This window comes from Peromyscus eremicus, chromosome 10, assembly GCF_949786415.1.
Source record: "Peromyscus eremicus chromosome 10, PerEre_H2_v1, whole genome shotgun sequence".
NCBI lineage: Eukaryota > Metazoa > Chordata > Mammalia > Rodentia > Cricetidae > Peromyscus > Peromyscus eremicus.
Window position 1 is genome coordinate 57,320,338 of NC_081426.1, and position 25,414 is coordinate 57,345,751.

Sequence of the window (25,414 nt, forward strand, 5' to 3'; positions counted from 1 at the left end):
TCTAACCTGTCATAGATTTCCCCAAAACAACAAATGGTACACAAAGATTTATTGTCAAATGAGGACTTGCAGATCAGAGATAAGAGAGCACCTGCCTCATTTGTGTTTGTTTGTTGGAGACAGAGTTTCACTATGTAGCCCTAGAGGGTCTGGAACTCACTATGTAGACCAGACTAGCCTCAAAGTCACAGAGGTCCTCCTGCCTCTGTTTCTCAATGGTTTTGGTTTGGGTTTGGTTTGGTTTTTTGAAGATAAACTCTTGCTATGCAGTCCATGGCAATCCCTCTGCCTCAGCCTCCCAGGTGATGGGATTACAGACTACGGATGAGGACCACATGCTGGGCTGATTTACTAGATTGTGAGAGGCAAGTGGATAGATATACTAGGGACTTAAACAGCTCTCGGTGTATAGCACAGCTGAGTAAATGTCAGCCGTTATAATAAAGCAATCCTCACCCTTAAGGTGGGGTCACTTATCTAGATGATCTCTAAATTGATCTTTTGTGCTTCTGGGATGTAATGGTTTTAGGAACATGTTGTGAGTGGGAAGAAATTCCTGGATGTGTGTCAGCTTTAGTTGCCATCTCCGATGCAGAAAACACCTATGTCCACCAGCAGCTGTTTTGAACTAGAGGAGAAGTCATCCTTGGAAGAGGACCTGCGTCCTTTCGATGGACACTGTGGTGGAGAGACCTCTGAGCACTGTTCATCTGTTCCCTCTGCCCATCTCTTCCCTCTAAGGATGAGTGAATGTACTGATCGGGCTGTTCAGTACCCATTCCTCCTCAGAGAGAAAGGGTTAACTACTGAAGTCACCACAAGGTGGCGCCATGACCCCAAACTTCGCACAAGCACCCCAAAGAAAAACCTAGGGTTTTTTTTAAAGCTTTATTCCCCGGGGCTCCTGAACTGTAGTGTACACTAGCAAACCAGAGCGATCTTACTGAAAGGGAAGTTCTGGTTCTGCAGGTCTGGGGTGGAGCCTGAAATGCGCGTTTCTAACAGGCTCTCAGGTGATACCAACGCTGTCCCTGATGTTGGCGAGTTTAGTTTTCATTTCTCTGGTGTTGCACCTGATTGGAGAGGAGTAAAAAAACCCAACAACAACAACAACAAACAAACAAACAAAAAAACAACAACAACAACAAAAAACTAAGTAGATGGGAAAGGGAGAAGGGACTCCGCTCTCTGTCTTTAAGAGGCAATGGGGTGGGGGATGACAATCGGGACCAGACGAGGAAACCCGGGCAGCTCTCTCTGAGTGGTCCAATCCCTAAGTCCATTTGTGGTGTGGGAAGAGGGGAGAGGGGGGAATGCTGAACACTGACTCAGCAGGGCAGGTGCTCTGGTCCAGGGGAGCTGTGCAGATCCTTCTTTCTGGCAGGGCTTTTTTGAAAATGCAGTACAGGATTTACAGTAGCCGGTGCCAGATGCTTCAGCAAGCACTCCTCAATGCTCCCCTCAAAAGCCAACCTGGAGGTGCCAGCAGGGTCCATACTGGGGAGAGCCGGCGGCAGACTGGAGAACTGAGTGCAGTAACAGGAAGAGCCGTTTGCTGACGGTGTTACTCTTGCATGCACAATCCATCTATTTTAGTATGTGAACTTCCGCTTTCCCAAGAGGGGAGGGCTTGCGGGGAACAGCGCACGAAGTGAAACCACTTCTTGTCCAGCGGGGCTCTTTGACTCCTGGCAGGCCCTGTCACCGATGACTCCTGTCCTTTTTCTCTGGCTGACTCTGAGTCTTTAGTTTCTAGATGATGTTTGCGCTTGCCGCCCCTTCAACTTTCTGTGCAGCTGAGGATGGCCTTGAACTTCTGATATTCCTGACTCTACCTCCCAAGTGCAGGGATTTGCTGGTGATAAAATGCAGGCTTCTCACATCCTAGACAGTCTAGCAACTTGGTTTCATCTCCAGCCCCCATATCATTTCACCCCATTTTATTTCCCCAACATGGTTTAAAATAAAGTTATACGAACAGTTGGTTTTTACCTACTGTATCAGTTTAGTTTACTGTTTACCCAGCTCTTACTCACAAAGGTCAAGGCTCTAAACTTTTGCGAGGCCTACATTAGATTAACACCGGAGTTAACATTCTCCTCAGCCTTCTCCTCCGAGTTTGCATAAAGCCCACAGCAGAGAGGTCTAGCTATGCACCCATGGGGAAGTAAAAGCTGGGTTTTTTAGGGGGTGGCATTGACCTCTCTGTATCTATATGCGTGAGTTGACACACGCAGGCAGGAAGAGGCAGGAGTAATTGCAGAGTTGGCCAGATGGGGAAAGGGGAAGAAGGGAATAGGGGTCTGGAGTTAAGGATGTTTAAAATTACATGTATTTGTTGACTGATCGATTTAGGGGCGTACAGTCTACGGTGCCCATGTAGAGGACAGAAGACAACCTGTGGAAGTTGAGTCTCTCTTCTTCCCTGTGGGTCCTGGGGGACAGAGTCAGGTTGTCAGTCTTGGTGGCCGTCACCGCCACTCACTGAGACATCTCACTGGCCCCCAAATCATTTTGCCACAGAATGTCACTGTCTCACTGCCAGTGACTCATCCAAAACTGAAACAAGACATACAGCCATGAAAAAAAAAAAACCCACATTAATAAACATCAGCGCGCATAAACCAAATACTCTCCTCTTGGGGCTGCCCCAGAGTGTGCATAACCCCTTTGGAAAGCACAGGGCCCTTGTGTATAGGGACAGCTTGACTTTAAAATAGGCTTTAATCCGTATCCTAATTCATATGAGGGACTCCATATGAATCCCAGGACAAACGAAGGTGAGTGGAGGATAGTTTCTTGTGTGGGCCTCGGTCCCTAAAATGTTCACTAGGCCAACATGAGAGCCTGAATTAGATTCCCGGCACAATGTAAAGGTCAGGCACACGGGTGCATGCCTGGAACCTCATTACTGGTGAGGCAGAGGCAGGAGGATTCTTGGAGCTTGCTGGCCTGCCTGCTTAGGAAAATCCATGAGCAACAGATGCAGTGAGATACTCTGTTTCAGAAGCTAAGACGGAGAGTGGTTGAGAAGAGACCCAGCGTCAACCTCCGGCATCCACGTGCATGTGCACTCATATATAAATGTGCATATCCACGCAAATAAAATCAAAGAATTAATTTAAAAATGAAAAGAGTCACTCATGGGTTGTTTATCTTCTTGTAGCACGTGTGAGGATGATGTGTGGGCTCCAGGCCCCATCTCCGTCTGTTCCCGCCCAGCAAGCATCGTCTGTGCACTGTACTGTCAGGTACACCCTGACTAGTGTGTATTGCCCTCAGGAGAGGACCGGAGCAGGCCTATAACTGATCACTAGGCCGTGGTCTTCAGAACCTGCCTGCATTAAGCAGGATGGACCTTCTTGTCTCTGCGGTTTCCCCATGTCTGTCTGCATCGTTGCTAACGTCGCTGTACCGTGCATCCACCCTGGCACCCAGTGACTTCCCAGTGGCTGCTATGGCGCTTCTTTGAGAAAGCCTTGCCCAGAGAAGGGAGGGTATGAAACAATATTTGTTTCCTGGTACTTTTCAGCTTACCGTTGAGAACTGGATAGCGTAAGTAAGTACAGAAGAACCCACCTTCGAACCAGGTACGTTCCGAGCCTCTTTGGTAAGGATATCGCTGCATTTCTAAAAGGAAGTCTCTGATGTCTACATCCAAGCAACAACATGTGGGTCAGCGAGAGGTCCAGCACAAGGAGAGCCCAGTCCCCCTGCTGAGAGAAAAATTCTGTCCTCGTCTGGCACAGCCTGAGGCCAGCAGTAAGAGCATATGTAACCCCATCGGTGGATGGCAGGAGCCTTCGGTGACGGGAAGCCTGGCTGTTGCTCCATCATGAAAGCCACCCTTGGAAGACTACCTGACAGCACATGGCTCAGACCCTGCAGCAACGATGGCCATTGTGTGGGTGCCTGAGAATGAGGGACACAGTGGAAAACATGGGCCACCACGATGCCATCCTTAAGTGTTGGAGGCAGGAGATAATGCTCTGATCAAACTGCAGATGGACTCAGGCACGCACCGTAGCTGGAGCCCAAGGCTTGCTGGCGAAGCGTTGGAAGCTCAGAGTCCCGAAGCCATCTGGTGTTCCCTGTGAGAGCCACCACAAAGTAACATGTCGACACCCTTCTGGTCCCCAACCTCAGGTGATCCCACACCACATCAGCCAGCAAGAATGGTCTATGTCAGGCTGTCCACCTCGAATGGGGGATGGGGGTGGGGCAGCCATCAGCCCGAGAAGACCCCTGGCAAGTGCCAGAGCTAGTGGGGGTAGCTGGTTGACTCTGAAAATGCCTTGAAAGGGAGAGGAAAGATGGAGGGGGTAGATGTGGGTCTGGGTCTGGGCCAAGAGCCTCCCGGCTGGAGAAGACACTGAGTCCTAACAGTGCCATGTTCTAGAAAATTCAGGGGATGCCCTCCAAAGTGCGGAGAAGCGGTCCTGTGGCAGAGGCTCTGTTGGCAGACATGGCAACGGGAATAGGAGGGTAGTTGGGGAGCCATGTGGCGACTTGTATAATCAGCAGACTCTAAAATAGTTCAAGGGCAAAGCCCTGAGGTCGGGTACACACCAGGGAGGAAGTGGGGCATTGAGGAATGTGTGGAGGCTGGAGATTTGGGGCAGAACAGGGAATAACAGGCCAGTCAAGGCATATCTCAGCAAAAATACGCTTACTGAAGGGGAAGAATGCCCGATGGGTAAAACCTGTATCCTCTGTGTGTCACAGAGGCTCACCCCGAAATGGGCAGCCTCAGCAGCAGGTGGTCTACTGGGGTCCCCCAAAGCAGAAGGCCAGCAATGCCCACGGACAAACTGTTTTCTTCAGAGACTACTTGGGAGGGGGGAGCAGGATGACTGTATGCCAGGCCCTGTTCCAGACTCAGCTGGATGACATCCACGAGCAAAACCGAAGATCTCCTTCTGAAACTGCCTAGATTCTAGTGGACGACGCCAGGGAACAAGAGGGATAAGCGGAAGATCCGCCGCGTAATCTGTCAGGTGGTAAAGGCTTTGGAGAAATGAAAGTCAGGTAGATGGGTGAGCCATCTTCAGCTAGCTCATCCAGGATGCCTCCAGGGGAATACAGCTGGAGACCAAAGGCCATGCCGATCTCCATCTTAGGAATATGCGCACGGGCTTAGTACCTTGGTGTATTTCATTCATACACTTTAACTTAGTTTTTAGGATCTACACTCACTGTTAGAGCAATGGCAGCTTGAACAACAAGGCACTCTCTGTAGATGAGCACCTCTCCTTGGGGAGATGAGGCCACAGTCAAGCTGTGTAGGCCAGAGGCCATCACCCCACCTCACTGCCTCAGACCTACATTACCCAGCCGGGGCTGCTTCTTTGTCACTGGACAACTGGAACCCAATGTCTCCCAGCAGCATCACAGATCCTCGTGACGGGGGTAGGGGAGGGGGAGGAACACCTCAATGGTTAGCTGTAGAATTTGCTGTTCAGCCAGGTGTGGTGGTAAATGGCCTTGATCCCAGCACTTGGGCAGCAGAGGCAGGCAGATCTTGTGAGTTCAAGGCCAGCCTGGGCTACAGAGTGAGTTCCAGGTGAGTCGGAGCTACATAGTGAGATCCTGTCTCAAAAAATAAAGAAATGAAATTGGTGCTCAAGTGTAAGTGACATCCAAACCCTTTGTGGGGGACTTCAAGATGCACCATCAGAGCTGGGGGCCCTCAAGGAGCCCAAGGGGTTCAATGCCAGGAGCACATCAGTCAGGGGACACATCAGTCAGGGGACACATCAGTCAGGGGACACATCAGCCAGGAGCACATCAGTCAGGAGCACATCAGTCAGGGGACACATCAGTCAGGGGACACATCAGTCAGGAGCACATCAGTCAGGAGCACATCAGTCAGGGGACACATCAGTCAGGAACACATCAGTCAGGGGACACATCAGTCAGGAGCACATCAGTCAGGGGACACATCAGTCAGGAGCACATCAGTCAGGAGCACATCAGTCAGGAGCACATCAGTCAGGGGACACATCAGCCAGGAACACATCAGTCAGGAGCACATCAGCCAGGAGCACATCAGTCAGGGGCACATCAGTCAGGAGCACATCAGTCAGGAGCACATCAGTCAGGAGCACATCAGCCAGGAGCACATCAGTCAGGAGCACATCAGTCAGGAGCACATCAGTCAGGAGCACATCAGTCAGGAGCACATCAGTCAGGAGCACATCAGCCAGGAGCACATCAGTCAGGAGCACATCAGTCAGGAGCACATCAGTCAGGGGACACATCAGTCAGGGGACACATCAGCCAGGAGCACATCAGTCAGGGACACATCAGTCAGGAGCACATCAGTCAGGAGCACATCAGTCAGGGGACACATCAGTCAGGGGACACATCAGCCAGGAGCACATCAGTCAGGGACACATCAGTCAGGAGCACATCAGCCAGGAGCACATCAGTCAGGGGACACATCAGCCAGGAGCACATCAGTCAGGAGCACATCAGTCAGGAGCACATCAGTCAGGAGCACATCAGTCAGGAGCACATCAGTCAGGAGCACATCAGTCAGGAGCACATCAGTCAGGGGACACATCAGCCAGGAGCACATCAGTCAGGAGCACATCAGTCAGGAGCACATCAGTCAGGAACACATCAGCCAGGAGCACATCAGCCAGGAGCACATCAGTCAGGAGCACATCAGTCAGGAGCACATCAGTCAGGGGACACATCAGCCAGGAGCACATCAGTCAGGAGCACATCAGCCAGGAGCACATCAGCCAGGAGCACATCAGCCAGGAGCACATCAGTCAGGAGCACATCAGCCAGGAGCACATCAGTCAGGAGCACATCAGTCAGGAGCACATCAGTCAGGAGCACATCAGTCAGGGGACACATCAGTCAGGGGACACATCAGTCAGGAGCACATCAGTCAGGAGCACATCAGTCAGGAGCACATCAGTCAGGGGACACATCAGTCAGGGGACACATCAGCCAGGAACACATCAGTCAGGAGCACATCAGTCAGGAGCACATCAGTCAGGAGCACATCCATGCCAGGGGACACATCAGTCAGGAGCACATCCATGCCAGGGGACACATCAGTCAGGGGACACATCAGTCAGGGGACACATCAGTCAGGAGCACATCAGTCAGGAGCACATCAGTCAGGGGACACATCAGTCAGGGGACACATCAGTCAGGGGACACATCAGTCAGGGGACACATCAGTCAGGGGACACATCAGTCAGGGGACACATCAGTCAGGGGACACATCAGTCAGGGGACACATCAGTCAGGAGCACATCAGTCAGGGGACACATCAGTCAGGAGACACATCAGTCAGGAGACACATCAGCCAGGAGCACATCAGTCAGGAACACATCAGTCAGGGGACACATCAGTCAGGAGCACATCAGTCAGGGGACACATCAGTCAGGAGCACATCAGTCAGGGGACACATCAGTCAGGAGCACATCAGTCAGGAGCACATCAGTCAGGAGCACATCAGTCAGGGGACACATCAGTCAGGGGACACATCAGTCAGGAGACACATCAGCCAGGAGCACATCAGTCAGGAACACATCAGTCAGGGGACACATCAGTCAGGAGCACATCAGTCAGGGGACACATCAGTCAGGAGCACATCAGTCAGGGGACACATCAGTCAGGAGCACATCAGTCAGGAGCACATCAGTCAGGAGCACATCAGTCAGGAGCACATCAGTCAGGAGCACATCAGTCAGGAGCACATCAGCCAGGAGCACATCAGTCAGGGGACACATCAGTCAGGAGCACATCAGTCAGGGGACACATCAGTCAGGGGACACATCAGTCAGGGGACACATCAGTCAGGAGCACATCAGTCAGGGGACACATCAGTCAGGGGCACATCAGTCAGGGGACACATCAGCCAGGAGCACATCAGCCAGGGGGGCACATCCATGCCAGGGGGCACATCCATGCCAGGAGGGCACATCCATGCCAGGGGGCACATCCATGCCAGGGGGCACATCCATGCCAGGGGGCATATCCATGCCAGGGGCACACAGCACAGCAGGTAGAAACAACTCCAGGAGTGTGGAAGTGTCCCTGGCAGGGTACCAGTGATGAAGTTTCCCACTGAACCACCAAGAGGATCCAATATGTCCTTCATCCTCCATCCTTTACATGAGAACATGTTCTGGTCCATGGGTCAAAGGGTGGTTGATCTGAATGCCAGACTATATAACTAGTAACTGATAGACCAAGAGTATGGTTTTGGCAATGGGAACCAGACAGCAAACAGGGACGCTTTGGCAGTCGGAGGCTCTCTACAGAGAGCCCAAACAGCAAATGACTTTGGGTCGAGGCAGAATGTTCCAAGGGACCAAGGCAGGGCTCTCACCTGGAGAATGGCCATGCGAGGCTGGACATCACAGAAATCAAGCGTAAGAGGTAAAGGTCACTTTGCTGTGGCCCGGAAGGAAAAGCATTAGCAAAGGCCTTTAAGGCAAACATTTAAAGCCCCATTTCTTCATTAGAAATGGAAAATTATACTTGATAATCTGAATTCTCACTCATCTGTGATTTCTGGGTGTTCCACTGTGGTAGAGAGGAGAGGGAGCTCAGAGGACATTTGCCATAGGTTAGACATAGAGCCCTCCCCGGTCAGCATCTGCTTGGAGTGTGAGGATGACGACTCTGTTGCCACATTTTCTGAGGAGAATATAAACAGACCATTCTGAGCAACGTAGACATCCAGGAAAGAGCACATTTGTCTGCAGAAACCATGACGGTCCCTTAGGAGTCCACAGACCAGCTTCAACCCTATGAATGGACAGGTTAGTCTCCTTGTGCGTGGTGGGGGTGGTAGCAGGGACTCCAGCTTGACAAATAACAAGCAAGCAAAAATAGCCCGCAAGTTCACAAGGTCTGGGGCGTCCTGACATGCGCGGAGTTGTTCAGCTGGTGTCCAGGACAGCACCGAGTCCACATGCTCACTGGGTCCCCTTTACTTCATGAGTCGGCAGAGTGGACAGCTGCTGAAATGTGGAGTTCTTGGAGCAAAACACCACACGGCCTTTCCCGAGGCTGGGTATTATGTGTGTTTAGAGCCACAGAAGACAGTGGCATTCCTCTTGACTGACTTCTAAGGCACGGTAGTCACAGGAGGCTTTTTAGGGAACTGGAATGGCATCTCAGGTTCAGAGAAAGGACTTTCTAATTGTTTGATCTGGCCCAGTTTTGGAGACAAGAAGGGGGTGAGAGCTAAGCCTGATGTGTTGTTGTTGTTGTTGTTGTTGTTTTAATTGCAATAGAACCTGTCAGGGGCCAGGGAACTGGCTCAGCGGGGAAATCACTTACTGAGCTGGCCTCACAACCTGAATTCCGTTTCTGGAAACTGCAGAAAGACAGGAGAGAACCAACTCCACACCATTATCTTCCGACCTCTACACACCTCTACTCCACACGGCTGCCCTCTGCTCTCTACCACGGCACATGCCTCCTCCATCATGCACATATACACAGACATAATAAAGTTTAAAAGCCATATGTGTTTTTAAAACTGTTACTAAACTGAGGTTACTACCAGGAAATAGCCGGATCCTGGTGAGCTCGCATCTTCAAAGGGAGAGATCTCCTGTGGAATAATTCACTCAAGGTCTGTAGCCCTCTGTCTCACTTCTCCAAAGGTCAGCTCCACCTCTGCCTGCACCCCACTGTGATTTCTTCAGGTTTCCCCTCCTCCTGTGGAGCATTCCATGGAAGGACAGAGGGACGCCTGCCTCCAAGGCTGCTCCCCAGCTCTAGCTCTGACAAGACTTTAGCAAGACCTGGCTTCCAGATCCAACACCCAGCCCGCTCCACAGGCTCTCAGGCTGGAAGTCTCAAATGCAATTAAACAAACAAAAAACAACAAAACACCAAAATCCCACTACTAAACCGGATGTGGAGGCACGCACCTGTGATCCTGGAACTTGGGAAGTGGAGGCTGGATCAGGAGAAGGATCAGGAGTGCAAAGTCATTTTAGGCTTTATATAGTGAGTTTAAGGCCACCTTGGGCTGCATGAGATGTGCCTATAAATAAATAAATAACGAAAGAAAGAAAGAACCAAATCAAAACAAAATTCCTAGCATGAGCCGTTCATAAAATACAAACCACAAGAAACAGAAGTAGATACAAAGTCTAGGATTTTTTGTTTGTTTGTTTTGGTTTTGGTTTTTGGTTTTTTGAGACAGGATTTCTCTGTATAGCCCTAGCCTGAAACTTGCTCTATAGACCAGGCTGGCTTCGAACTCAAGAGATCTCTGAACTGCTGAGTGATAGGATTAAAGGCATATACCAACCACCCTGCCGGGCTACAAACTCTAATTTTAATCTGTTAATAGTTTTTTTTTTCTTATTAGGTTAAATGGGGTGAAACACAGATGTCTATGTAGGTCAAAGGCAACCAAATATTAGTAGTTTCATGATTTAGGCTGTTGTCGTAGGAATTTGAACAAGGAGACAGGATACCACCGCACCACGGCTTCTTCAGGAGATCAGTTTTTGTTGTTGTTTTTTGTTTTTTTTAATAAATGTCTTTCTTTTTTTAAGGTTTATTTATTCATGTATATTAGTGTTTTGTTTGCATGTATGTCTGCATACCCAAAGAGGGCATCAGATTCCATTTTAGATGGTTGTGAGCCACCATGTGGGTACTGGGAATTGAACTCAGGACTTCTAGAAGAGCAGCCTGGCTCTTAACCACGGAATCATCTCTCCAGCCCCCAGGGAAACAGCTTTAAATGATGCTAGCACAGAGCTGGATGAACTGTTCAGAAGAACCAAGCCCTGAAGACAAGGCCTTTGTCCCACCTTGCTTTCTTGTCTTCCATATGTGGTAACGGAATTTCGTTGGTTATTTTAAAGCCATTTTTTTTTAAAAATATAATTTTCCAAAATTGAGAAGCGTTTATTCTCTTCCTGTGGCCTGTGAGACCGGATAGGAAGGAACAAGCAAAACACGTAGGATGCACAAACTTTCAGAAACTGCCTTTTGTCTGGCTCGTTTTCTTTTTGGTGGGTGTGTGCAGTTGCTGTTTGCTTGAGAAAAAAGAAAAACACAAATATAGGTTCATCCTAAGCAATTCAAACATTGTAGAAACACACAGTGTAGGAATCAAATGTTCCCTGTGATGCAAATAGACCTCCCCACCACAATTTCTATAGTATGCTGATGTAGAGTCTTTCAGTCTTTGATTTCAATGTATAAACTAAAATATTAATATAATATGTGTCGCCATGTTATTGTTTTTAACAGCTACAAATCATTCTGTTACATGGGTATATTGTAAGGTATTGCATTAATCCTTGTTCTGTGGATATTTGGGATGTTTTTAAATTCATGATTATCAACAAGGAATCTATTTACATAAACCTTGGCAAACTTGAGCATCTATTTCTGATGACACAGTCTAATGCCAATGACCACATCAGAGGAGCAGCAGGTGGCAATCGAAGTTCAAGGTGTCAGCCCACCAGGAAGCAACTTCCTGATGGGTGAATCTCAGATAAGGCAAGGCTCTGAGATCATAGACCCTGGAAGGTCCTTTGCTTCCGCTGTGCCTTTACATGTTTGCTGCTGCCATCTTTCTCTAGTATCTGGTGTGGTGTGAAGGGGTGTGGGAAGAGCCCCACTGCCTGTAATGTAATATGCTTATCTCATGGAAACATCCTGTTCCACTGGGCATTTTACTTGTGGATTACTATGAAGATGATTCCTCCCTAAGCTGATAATAATAATGTTAGCTTATGCAGAATTTTGATGAATAAAAATAAATACAATGAAACGTTACACAGCTAGGGCCTATGAGTTTCATCTAAGGAGCTCATAGATCACGGGTCAAATTAATGATTAAGAAAAACAGTTGAGTCCCAGGAGCCAGGCTGACTGAAATTCCTTTAATTTTAATGCTGAAAGATGCAGTCACAGGTTTTGGTGTGTATCATTAGCTGAAACAAAACTTTAAAATAACTTCAGGTTAGATCAAATATTTTGATAATAGCTTTGAGATGGAAAACCCCAGAAAATAATGTAGAGTTCACAAGGATGCATAGCTGAGGTAAAAAATACAAAGCAGCCCAACTGTTACTGGCTGACATACTTTCCTTGCTAGGGTCAGTTGATGATCAAAGGTGATGATTAATGCCTTATACACATTTCTTTCCTCAATCTCTGATATAAGAAACTATTGATGAATGGGTATGCACCCTAAAGATGTAAACAATCAGCTGACTGATTGTTTTTTAGCTATAAAAGTTTAGGTTTGTGATTCCTTTAAGATTCCTTATAAGATTACTTTTCAAGATAAATAATAAAATGATTGATTTTCTTTGTAACCACAATATGCAGTCTGCCAACAAAAGAGATGGCTGAGAAAGAAAAAATTCTCTCTGCTTGCTCTGTTAATCTGTAACAAGTTACTTAGATGTAAATGTATGTGGGTTATTGGGATGACATTGTTTTTAATCATGAAAAACATGTTTTCACCTGTAATCTCTCACTTGAAAAATAGAATGTAACCACATTGTAATTTTTATATTGCCTAAAAGATTTTGTTGGGGTATATAACCTGCAGAAAAAAAATACACAGTACAGAGAACACAGAAGAATAGAAAATAAAGAAGGAAATCATCAAGAGAGAGTGTGAGTGTCTTTTCCCCTAAACCCCTCAGATAGAAAAGTCTAGTACTCACCGACTCTGTGGATTTCCCTTTGAGCCCTGTGCTGCTGGAGGCTGCCCCCCCCCAGGCAGCAATAGTCTAAGAAACCTTTAAAAGAACAAAAGAAATAACCATTTTATTTTAATAGATATTACAAAATTATCATCTTAAAGATTATATACATTTATCTCCCAGCAGTGATTGTGGTCCCCAATCTCCCTGGGTGTGGTAGGTTTTAGAAGCATTCTTTTCTCACCAGAGAGATGGTAGAACCGTGGTACTCATCATCTGGCTCTGTGAACGTCTGTAGTTCACACCTTTCTCTGGTGTCTGATAAATGAGCATTAATAGCAGCTCGAAGGTTTGCCCAGAAAAGCCGACATTTGCGCCTGTCCCTGGGTCATTCTAAGTATACTTGCTTTTCCAAAAGAGCTTTCAGCTTAGGAAACCTGGGAGGAATGCAGTAAGAGGGGATGGGCTCCAGTAAGATGGGGATGATGTAACTGTCATGGGAGGGATTATGATGGGCAAGACAGAATTCATAATGACACTGCTCACTCTGGACAAAGTTGGGAGACAGCACAAAGATGGACTTAGAGCTTCTCTCAGGCACCCTGTAATATTTTCAGCGATGCTCCTGTCAGGGTCGAAGTTCTTCTCAGGGAGACAAATCAAGACATCTTCTGTCTCTAGATGGGGGATCAGTTCATTCTTCACCCAGCCTGAATCATGTGCAGAGTGTGAGACAAACACGTGGAAGCGCACACTTCTCTTCGGTTCGTCTTGCATTGTCTTCCTAACCCCATGCTGTGTCCGTATCCACTGGCCCAGCATCCTGAGGTGCCAGGGCAGGTCAAAGCTGAGCCAGCAGAACACTACAGCTGTCCCCAGAACCAGCACGACCAGCACAATGGTGACAATCAACAAAGTGTGTTGCAAGATAATTCAGGAAAATAAACATCTTTTAATAGAGTCCTCTTTAGACTCAAAGGGTATTCACAGGTGTATGAATCTGGCCATCCAAACATCAGGCCCTCCGAATGCTTTTTGAGCAGAATGAAGTCTCTTAGTTTGATTTCCTCCTGCATTTAGAGTCTTTACTTCTTGGCAGCTCTGGAAAAAATCCAGAGATAGGCTGAGAATTAGATTCATTTCAATATTCAGAATAGAGAGTCTTGTGAAATGATTGCACCCAGGGAGGTCAGTGAGAAAATTAAATGCAATACTAAGCTCTCGTAAAGACCTCAGGTGGATCGTCTCTTTAGGGACAGCCTGTATTCTGTTAGGGTTCAGATCAAGTGTTTGAACACTTCTGGGCAAACACCTGGAAACAGAATCATCAAATTCACTGGATGACAAGTTCAAGAGGGTCAAGGTGTCTGGCCACAGGCAATTCTCCTCATTTTCGTGTTGCAGTAGATTCTGGCTTAGATCCAAAGTGAAGCAAGGGTGTGCTGTGGGCAAAGAGACTCACCAAAGACAGAGTCTCCAATTTGTTGTCCTTCAAAACAAGAGTTTTCAAATAAGGCAGCCGAATAGGGTTCTTAAACAGGTCATCTGTTAAGATGTTATTGGCAAAATTTAAATGTTGGAAACTTTGGGGGTGATTAGGGAGAATCAGATGTGGCATTTGTGCATCTGCTATGGTCAGGTTTTCTGTATCCATTTGGGTGAAAAGCAGGTAGATTCTGTCCTGGGGAACAGAAAAGATTCTGAAATGTATGTTCTCCAATGTTATAGCTTTCATTACAGGATTTGAGGAGTCAAACGAATTGTGGTCTAGATTAGCCATCCCTCCAAGAGTCATGGCCTGAGTCTGGAAGTGATCCACTGATGTCTGCCCCACGAACTGGAAGATGTGGAGAAGGTTGTCCCAGAGCAAGTCAACGTTGTGAAATGTCAGCATCGACGCCTTGGTATTCTCCATAATAAGATTCCATGGAGTCTCATAACTGACAAACCGACTCTTGCCATCCATATTTGTCATTTCTACTATTTTTGAAGTTTTCATTCCATCACACAAAAGCACCCAGAAGCTGTGTTCATTGGTGAGATGATGTGAAGGGCTGCTGTGTTTAGGATGGGCAGGCTGCCTTCTTCATAATGAGAAAGAGTCCTCGGTCCTAACAGGACAACACCGAGATCCAAATGAGCAATTTTCTGGAGATCAGACTTTTGTATTTTTGCTCCACTCAAGCCTAGAGTTTCCAGGTGTGGCATGTTGCCAATCTCTTCACAGGTGGCAGCCTGTCAAAGTCATTAAAAGAAAGATCTAGATGTCTGAGACCTGCCAGGGAAGACCAAATTATGACCTTCAGTCTATTGTAAGACAAGTCTAAATAGCTTAACTTCCTGTTCAGGTCAAAGACCTTGGTATCCAGCTGTTGGATGCTGTTATGGCATAGGATCAGAAAACGCAGTTCGGAGAAAGAGTAGAAATTGGAACTCTGGAGTTGAAAGAGGAGGTTATAGGATAAATCCAGTATGGTTGTGGCTGCAGTAAAGTCTAGGGGAATCTTCCTTAAAGCCATGTTGGAGCAGTTGGAAATCAATTCCCTGTCTTCTGGCAGCCTTGGGGCCCAGGCTTCTGTTGACATAATGATGTTATAAAGTATATAGATGCTGCTGAGTCTCATTGTATTTCCAAGGAGTCTATCACTTGTTTTCTCATATGAAGGATGAATGTGAGTTTAAATCCCTAAAAACAAACAAACAAAAACAAACAAACAAAAACAAACAAACAAACAAAAACAAACAAACAAACAAAAACCCTGCATGGAAGGGTGAGTTTTTAATTAGTTTAAATACTGGAGGGCTTTAATTTTTTAAATCCCAATATCTGACAACAGTTATCCATGCACACACTGAATCTTTTGCTTCATCTCAGAGCTTTGGTTGACAGATTACGAAGCCAGTTACTGCATGTGTCCTGGCCCTGACACTGAAGTGGGGCCCGATTTGCAAAGAGAACACAGGGGTGGGAGATGCACCTCTTCTCTGCTCACTTTAGGAACTGCCTTGGCAGGCCAGACTCCACCCCCACACCCCCACACACACACCCACTCCCCAAACCACCCCTGTCCCATTTGAGACAGTTTTTAGAAGCTTGGAAAGGCTGAAGAGATGGCCCAGTGGCCAAGAGCACTTGTAGCTCTTGCAGAGGACCTAGGTTTGACTCCCAGCACCTACATCAGGTGACTCACAACTCCCTGTCACACTAGCTCCAGGGGATCTAATGCCCTCATCTGACCTCCAAGGGCACCTGCACACACACAGTGCACATGCTTACACTCAGGGACATACATACACACATAAAACAAATAAATCTTTACAAATATTGGTAGTAATATGTAGTCATCCAATATTGCCTACCCTGAATTATCGTCACAGAGTGACTATTCAGTCCCTTTTGTGGGTAGAGAGTTCCTGTATGGGCTGGAGAGATGGCTCAGCCGTTAAAGGCTAGGTTCACAACCAAAAATATATGAGCGTTCCTGTGCAAGGGAGCTGAGGAAGTCCTGAGAAAATGTGTAAAAAGTGGATGGAGTCCAGAGTGAGTCTGTTGTTGTCGTGGGCACAGTCATGTCAAGAACACTAAGGCCTCAGCTCCAAAGCCTATCAAAGCCTTCCTCCAGGAGAGTGTCGGAGACAAAGGCAAAGCCTTCCTCTGGTCCAACTATGAGTGTTTATGAGTGACTGACCACTGCGTGCAGGAAGTAGCGACTGCAGCTTCCTCCTTCCAAATGACTGCAGCCCGAGACTGCATGCCCATGGAGACCTCCTGCTGGGACAAGCTATCCCCCTCCCTCTCCTTCTGCACGAAATAAACGCACATAATGAACACACGGGATCCTGGGTCGTTGGGTGCTGTTCCACCAGAGTGAGCATGGCCCACCTGATGCCAACGTTTCTTCGTGTGTCAGCGTATCAATTCCCTTCTTCATCCCCTCATCAATCCGTGCAGAGGGCAGTGTCCCTGGAAGTAATATCCAACTTTCAATGACACTCATCTACACATATGGAGGGTCCAAAACACCTGCTTTTCTGCTTCCATGTGTTTTCACGTCGGAGGCAAAAGCGATCTGAATCATTGCCAAACTAAGCAGTTTCCCTTCTTCTTATCCATTGTGCCCGATCGAACTAACCGCGCTCACTTCCTGAAACGGACAAGTTCGTTCATCCACAGACGTGATCTCGTTTACTTATTCTGGCACTGTTGTCTCCGTTTTTTGCAGATGCTGGCGCTCATGGACTGAGAATCACGATAATTTTGAGTCAGATGAGACTTGGGTTGCTGGACTGCCGCAGAACAGAGGCGGCAAGAGAACTGCCTTTTCACCATATCTAACACATCAGCACACATTCAAGACACGCACCAGGGATTTGTCTAGGCACTGGGGAGACAGCAGTGCACGGGACCTGAGAATTTCCTTTCCTGCACAGCTTCCAATCCAGGGAGTAACGAGATGCTGATAAGGACTCATGGGAAGGGTAATTGTGAAGGTAACGGTGTGTCTGTACCACACGCTGTTAGATACAGCGGGGAAATAAAACAAAGATCCAATATCAGGCACTTTAAATGCTCCTCTATTCCTCCAGATTTCTCTTTCTCTGGGACCTTTTCAAATCCCCTCTCCTTTCAGTGGAGAAATTCTAAAATATATGTGGCTACCCCCAAAATGGTTTAAAAATAAAATCCCTCTGTTGTTTTTAGTCCATGTTGCTGTACAAGTCACCTCAGACTTAGCAGGCACCACAGCCAACGAACAATTCCTCCTCACGGTCTGCTATCGAGAAATCAAGATCCAAGCCAGGTGATGGTGGCGCACGCCTTCAATCCCAGCACTCAGGAGGCAGAGGCAGGTGGTGGATCTCTGTGAGACAGAGGCCAGCCTGGGCTACAGAGTGAGTTCCAGGACAGTCAAGGCTACACAAAGAAACCTGATGAGGTTTTTTTTTTTTCACCCCCATAAGCCTCTCCACCGATGCAGCAACCCAAATCAGACCAAATTAGAAAAAGCCCCAGTTTAATGGGTAAAGCGTTCCCAGCCTCCCACAGAGGAGACTGGGACAAGAGACTGGAAAACCACGTGTTGTTTTCTGGGATGCAGTTTAACTACCCTGTGGGAGTGGTCTTGAGCCTCTCTGGGGGAGGAGCTGTGTTTGGGGAAAGAAATGGGGGAGGGGAGCTGAGGTGGATCTTCTACCAGAACATTCCAGATTCTTTGGGTACAGGGATGCCTGGTGCCAGGGGCTGAGGTGGAGCTCCCACCAGAACAAAACTCTGTGTCAAAAAAACCAAAGAGGGTGAGGGGAAGTCATCAAAACCCAGGGCTGGCGGACTGAGCACCTAGTGAAGGGTTTTCTCGGCTTCACAGAAAAGAGGGAGATGAAAAGAGAAGCGGAGGGGAGAGGGTCAGAAGGAAGAAAATCATGGATTTTCTACACAGCTGTGAAGTGCAGGGAGCCTTTTATTTGCATAATTCCTACATTTTATAGAAAATGCATTAGTTGTCCATATTGATGATATCATTCTTATATTCTATAAGCTTTTGCTCCTGGGAAGACTCCTCAAAGGTCCTGGAGGGCCGACTAATTCTGGTGGTGAAGTCTCCGTCTCTTAACCATCGACTGCTGATGACCTAAGAGGCCTTCGGGGCTATTTTTCTTTGCTCACATATTAGTGATTCCCCAGAGGACTACATGTACTAAAATATTATGGGCTGTTAATATGCAAATGTACTTTAATTATCTTAACAAGTGAATTTAGTTCCTGACAGACTTTCAAACCATTGTATGTTTAAGGGTAAGTTTTCTGTATCTAGTTCAAAATATTCCCAGAATGCCAGTTTGTAACACGCCTAACAGGGTAATTACTGCTCAATGGCTGTGCCCATGGCATCTAGTGTGTAACTCTGAAGTCACATATCCCCCCCCCACCACCCCATTTCCTTAAGATTACATGTTAAATCGGAAGATCTCTCAGGCTAGCAAGATGGCTTATTAAGTAAAAGAAAACCCACAGAACCAACTAACCTGGGCTCATAGGGGCTCACAGAGACTGAACTGACAGCCAGGGAGCCAGCATGGGACTGACCTAGGCCCTCTGCACCTATGTTACAGTTGTGTAACTTGGTCTTCCTGCAGGACTCCTAGCAGAGAGAGCGAGGGATGTCTCTGACTCTGTTGCCCACTTTTGGGACCCGTTCCTCCTGCCAGATTATCTCATCCAACCTTGGTGGAGGAGGGCATGCCTGGTCTCACTGCAGCTTGATATACCATGGCTGGCTGATATCCACGGGATGCCCGCCTGTATCTGAAGAGAAACAGTGGAGGAGGAGTGGGTGGGATGGGGGAGGGGGAAGAAGGAATGTGGGGGGAATGGGAAGAGGGGAAAGAGGGGAAGCTTAAGTTAGGATCTGAAAACATAGCAGAAGGGAGCAATAAACTCCCCCTCTGACCTCCACATGTGCACTGTAGCACACACTTATACATAATAAAGAAATGGAAAATAAAATTAAAGAGGAGATCGTCCATGGCACCTGTTGCAAACAGTAATTTCCATGTATTCAGTGTCTCTTCTGAAGTTCTGTTCACTTGTGGATCTGCGCTCAAGTCCAAACTTAACTAGTCGTGGTCTGTGCAACTGTTAGACCATCATTTAACTTTTGAAAGGTTTTCCATCTATACAATGAGGCTTGGATGAAGGTGCATAACAGATAAAGTCCTTTAGCAGTATCCTGACCACATCACACACAATAAATAGCAGTTATCATAGATGAGAGCAAGATAAGGCAAATGATGTACCACTTTTAAGGCTTTGAGAGGGAACTCAGTCATCAAGCTGAAGAATGCTTAAATCAGAATGAATGTGAAACCTACATTAAATGAATATCAAGACTTTTCACAAAGGCAGAGCTGGTACTCTGGTTTCCTCCTAGCCCTCAGGCTCCATCTTGGCTTGGCAAGGTCGCCGGGTTGATAGAGGTAATGTCACTGTTTTCATCTCATTGAGCTCTTCAAGCTTTTAGATCTGAGGATCAGGGCCCTTGAAAAACCACAGTGACCCCCACCCCGCTGCTTCATGTGGCATCGCTTGGGCTGGGATGCCAGAGTTTCCATCTCTTGAGTGATGCTTCCTCCTTCCTGCCCGATGCCACAACCTGATGCGGAGTTATAATGAGAGAGGAAGCAACTCCCACTGAACTTCTCTTAATTTAAGAAGATAACAAGTTTCTGTTTCTCAGGCAGTTCATATGGGGCATCTCATTAAGACATCTTAAGAGTAAGACATAAACATTGTATTATTGCTATTGTTGTAGGGAGGATTAAATCAGGGCCACAGGCATCCTGAGCACACACTACACCACTCTGCTATGACACTCACCCCAACACAGGGCTTCATGAAAGACGCATCCAGTAAGTAAGCAGTGTATATTGTCACTGCATTAACACTATTGTCATTATGTGGAAAGCAGCTGAAAAGCAGAGAAAGTCCTCCATCCACAGATTATGATGTAATGTCCCACCCAAAGATACCGCACAATGGCAGTTGGTGGTTTGCCAGAGAATATATCCCCTGTCATTTTCCCTTTAATGATTCTAGCAAATGGAGAAAGGCTTAAAACCCACCAAAGGTTGAATGATGTTGCAATATGAGAATAAGAGAAACCGTTTTTTTAGTGTTTCTATCTGTCTGACATGAAACTGTATGTTTTCCATACAATGTCTTCTTCAATCTTTTCAATAACCCGACAAAATGGCAGCCACTATTATTCCTGTTTTTCAGATCTAGAAGCGAAAACTCAGAGATTAAGTAACTTGCCCAGGGCAGCCTAGAAAGTAGTAGAATAGGGATTTGAATTCGGATCTGTCTGGTCCCTTCTGGGTTGGAGCTAAATCTCAACCAAAGGCATCTTCAAACTCTCGAAGCTGCAGCTTAGGCTGTGATGACCGAAGTGGGTACCACTCACCTGCCCAGCTGCTGTGGGGACTTCTTTCTCAGCTTCAGTACGCTGCTGTGATGGGATGCTGCTATGTGTCACATATCAGAGACACTTGGCCTGTGTGTAAATGTATTGAGAATTATTAATTTACAAGCTCAGCCAAGGTCCTCCATGAGAATGCTCTTGTAGCCTCAGTTTCCTTGATGTGACCCAGCCACCATAGCAACCCCTCAGCCATCTTTGGCCGCTTTGGATTTCTGGAGCATCCTTTGGAGCAAGAGCTGCAGTGTTGAAGACCCATCTGACCTGTTCCACTCCTTAGACATACAACGAGATGCAACCTTTCAAACAGTGATGAGCTTTAGGTTGTTAACAGAGAGAAACTCACCACAATCCCTAAGACCATCCATAGAGGGCAGAAGAGCTGGCCAGGTGCAGCCTGCAGAGAAAATAAATCCAAACCCCCAGGCCCCTGCAAGATAGTTCCTCAGATCAATAGCCCCATGCTCACTAACCATTCATCTTTAGGCAAAGTAGTAAACACTGAAAAAAAAAACCTAAGTCTCTGTGTTCTCACCTGTACTAGCTCTTTGGAAAGATTCCTGCAGCCCTTATTTCTTTTTCTGTGTCTCGGCGATTCTTAGGCCAACTTGCAGCCTCCTCTTCTCAGTAGAGATGCAGGTATTCGGATGATTTCTTGGACAAGGTCAGAAGTGGCTATGGGAACAGTTGGAATCAGAGTTTCCTGTAAAGTTCAGACCTCTGAACCTCAGGTTTCCCCCTCTGCTGCGTGCTGGTGGCATTACATGTTACGTCAGCTAACACGGAAGAGCACTTGTTTTTTTTTTTTTAATTGTGGCAAAATCCACATTAAACTTGCCTTTTAAAGACTGTAATTCTGGGGTGTTAAGTACATTCCCATGGTTGTGCACTTGTCTCCACCATCATTTCCAGAACCTTTTCATCATCCATCATCACAAACTGACACTCTCTGCCCATCAGCACCATCTCCCTATTTCTCCCCTTTTGTCCTCTGAGATCTGCTGCTCTATTTTTCAGAATACAATGGTTTTCAATACCATCTGTAAGTGAACTCATACAATATTGGTTCTTTTTTTCTTATAGGCTTGTTTCACTTAGCGCCTTTCCAATCCACCCTCCCCCCCCCATGTTCCAGCATGCCTCAGAATACCCTTCCTTTTTAAGACTGAATAAAATGACTAAATGCACTGGCCACATGTTGCTTATCATCAGACACTTGGGTTGCCTTAGGACTCTGGTGAAAAATTATGCTATGAAAAGGGAGTACAAACATGTATATTCCTGCATGTAGGGTCGCTGGACCATCAGGTGTTTCACGTTTCCTTATTTCTTTAACAGAACTGCCATGCTGGCTTCCCAGCATCTTGGAACACTTTGGCTGTGCCTTACTTCCAGTTTCAGACCAGTTACTCTGCCTCTCAAATTAGGTGGGGTAGCAAAATGATCAGAAGAAGAAAGTAATCCCAGGAGTCAGTCACAAGAACGTGAGACGTGGGTAGAGACTGTCTGTTGAAGGGAATCCTTAAAACAAGTGTTAGTCTGCATCCAGTCACTATGACAAGCTCCAGAGAAAGTTGACTTATAGTAGAAGAACTTTATTCTGGCTTATAGAGGTTTCAGTGCATGGTTCCATCACCCTGTCACTTTGGGTCTGTGTGAAGCAGAACATCATGGCATGGAAATCATTATGAAGCAGAGTTACTCACCTTGTGGCACCCATGAAGCAGCGGGGAGGTGATTGAAGGGGAAGGGAGGGGAGGAGAAAGAAGGGAAGGGGAGGGAAAGGGTACCAGAGGAAAGGGACTAGAGACAAAATACATCTTTAAAGATGTATTATGATATATATATATTTTTATATATATATATATATGTATATAATCTTTACACACAGAGAGTGAATAAGGGGTTAACAAAGGCAAGAGAGGAAGGAAGGAAAGTCTAAGTCTGTACTTCTCACTAGATATGTACTTTTTCAGCTTGTTTTCATTGTGGAGAGTTTGTGTGTGGGTGTGGTATGTATGTGGGCGTGCACATCCGTGTGAATGTCCATGGAGGCCAAAGGTCGATATCAGATGTCTTTCTAAATCACTCTCCACCTTATTTTTTGAGGCAGAGTTTCTCATTGAACCTCCTACTGACAAATTTACTAGATGGGCTGGCCAGCGAGCTCTGGTGATCCACTTGACGTCTCTGGACACCCAGCACTGGGCAGCCATGCACCCTGCTTTTACGTGGATGCTGAGGACCCAAATTCAGGTCCTCATGCCTATGTAGTGAGCACTTTGCCCACCGAGTCATCTCTCCAGCCCCCCTTCTTTCTTTGTTTGGGTTTTTGTTTTGTTTTGTTTGGCACAGGGTCTTGCATGTAGCCAGGGGTATTCTCAAATTTACAATCCTCTGCTTCAGTTTCCGGGGTTCTGGAATTTCAGGGGTGTGCTCCATGTCTGGCTTGCTTCCCAGCTCCAAAAGTTTGTTCTTGTTTGTGGTTGTGGTGACACTAGGGATGGAAGCCAAGTCATGTGCGTGATAGACAAGTCCATACCACTTAGCTACACCCAATACCTAGTAGAGCTATCTTTGTGACTTTAGTTGGGAGTTACCGTGGATCCGAGGCTGAATTGCAGAGGTCAGGCACGTGATAAACATCTTGTCAGACACTTGAGCTCAAGGATTTCCCCCAAGATTCCCTAGTGTGCATGGAAGCCACCTAACATCGTTTTACATTGAGTGTGGGGGGAAAACCCCACTACACAATGAGTCATGCTTACTAAGATCTTTTCTAATACATCCAGTTTATATTCACTTAGGAGAGCCAGTTTTTAACTTCCAAGGATTTTGTGAGACAGTTAAAAGCAGCCAACACTAAAAATGGAGTTGTGTCTACTTGGTATTTGAATAAATGGCCTTAAAAATAATAAAAAAAAAAAAGTACTCTAAGCTCTTCACTGCCTGACTGTTCTACTGTGTGCCCACCATGGTTGTCCCTGACCGTTCTACTGTGTGCCCACCGTGGTTGTCCCTGACCATGTACTGTGTGCCCACCATGGTTGTCCCTGACCGTTCTACTGTGTGCCCACCGTGGTTGTCCCTGACCGTTCTACTGTGTGCCCACCGTGGTTGTCCCTGACTGTTCTACTGTGTGTCCACCATGGTTGTCCCTGACCATGTACTGTGTGCCCACCGTGGTTGTCCCTGACCGTTCTACTGTGTGCCCACCGTGGTTGTCCCTGACCGTTCTACTGTGTGCCCACCGTGGTTGTCCCTGACCGTTCTACTATGTGCCCACCGTGGTTGTCCCTGACCGTTCTACTGTGTGCCCACCGTGGTTGTCCCTGACCATGTACTGTGTGCCCACCGTGGTTGTCCCTGACCATGTACTGTGCACTCACCGTGGTTTGGCCCTAGAGAGCCTTTCTGTCCACTGTATCAGCATGGTAAAAACGTTGTATTAAGACATTGATGCCCACCTCTTTCCAACTCCACCTTCTGTCATGTCAGATTGACACCTTGAAATTGACCATGAAGGGAGTGTGTGTGTGTGTGTGTGTGTGTGTGTGTGTGTGTGTCACAAAACTGGCAAACACCCATCAGAAACTTGGAATTTTATTCATTATGTTATTAAATTCCTAAATAAAATAATGAAGAGAGTGTTACTAATTTTTCAAAGCCCCCTCTCCCCCTTGAAGTCCATTGTTGGGCATTTATCAGCACACTGCTGTATCTGTGTTATTTACATCTGCCACGGAAAAGTGAAAACACTCAGGCTTAGTGGCACACTTCTATAATCCTGGAGGTGGGGAGGTTGAGGCAAGAGGATCATTGTCCTCAATGATATAAAGAGTTCAAGGCCAGACTGGAGTACAGAAGACTTTGTCTCAAACACAAAATAAAGCCTGGTAAGACGGCTCAGGTGACGAAAACACTTTCTGTACAGTCCCTGAGTTCAGTTCCTAGAACCCAGACAAAAGTGAAGGGGACAGCCAGCCTCACAAAGTCATCCTGTGACATCCACACACACACACTGTGGCGGGTGTCACCCACCATCCACATAGATACACAAATAAATATAAATATTACCAGAAAAGAGCATTTCTTACAACTCACTGGTTCACTTTTCCCATAGCAACATTTGTTTTTTTGGTAAATTATTCAGGGTTTACATTATGTTCTATTTAAATCCTGACACATGACTCATTGCAACATCATACCCTATGACAATCTAGTACCATATTATTAGTTTTTCACTTTATTTGTTTCATTTTTTTTCTATGTATATGTTGTGTTTGAGAAAACATTCACCACACTCTCAAACAGCTGTCTACTCAAAATTTTAACACACTTCAAGTTAGCAACGGACGCTGCCCTCAAATGGTACCACCGATTTCTGCCATCTTGTGCTAGTGTCTTTATCACTGTTCTATCACTGTGAAGAGACACCCGTGACCACAGAAACTCTTACAAAGGAAAGCATTTAATTGGGGCTTGATTACAGTGTCAGAGATCCAGTCCATTATCATGGTTGGGAGCATGGCGGCATTCAGGCAGTTATATGGTGCTGAAGAAGTAGCTAAGAGTTTTGCATCCCTATCTACAGGCAGCAGAGACAGCCACCAAGCCTGGCTTGAGCATTTGAAACCCCAAAGCCCATCCCTAGTGACACACTTCTTTCAACAAGACCATACCTACAAGGACACACTTTCAATAAGGCCATATCTACCCCAACAAGGACACATCTCCTAATCCCTATCAAGTAATGCCATTCCTTAA

At 46.6% G+C, this 25,414-nt stretch overlaps 1 protein-coding gene across 1 annotated transcript; it reads right to left on the bottom strand.

Annotated features, from left to right (window-relative positions):
• Window positions 1–12,894: 12,894 nt before the first annotated feature.
• Tlr10 (toll like receptor 10) lies at window positions 12,895–15,295 on the bottom strand. The gene is given in 7 exon segments (XM_059274624.1): window positions 12,895–13,268; window positions 13,271–13,591; window positions 13,594–13,733; window positions 13,735–14,096; window positions 14,098–14,702; window positions 14,705–14,899; window positions 14,902–15,295. Coding segments are annotated over 7 exon segments (2,391 nt in total).
• Between the last annotated feature and the right edge of the window lie 10,119 nt (window positions 15,296–25,414).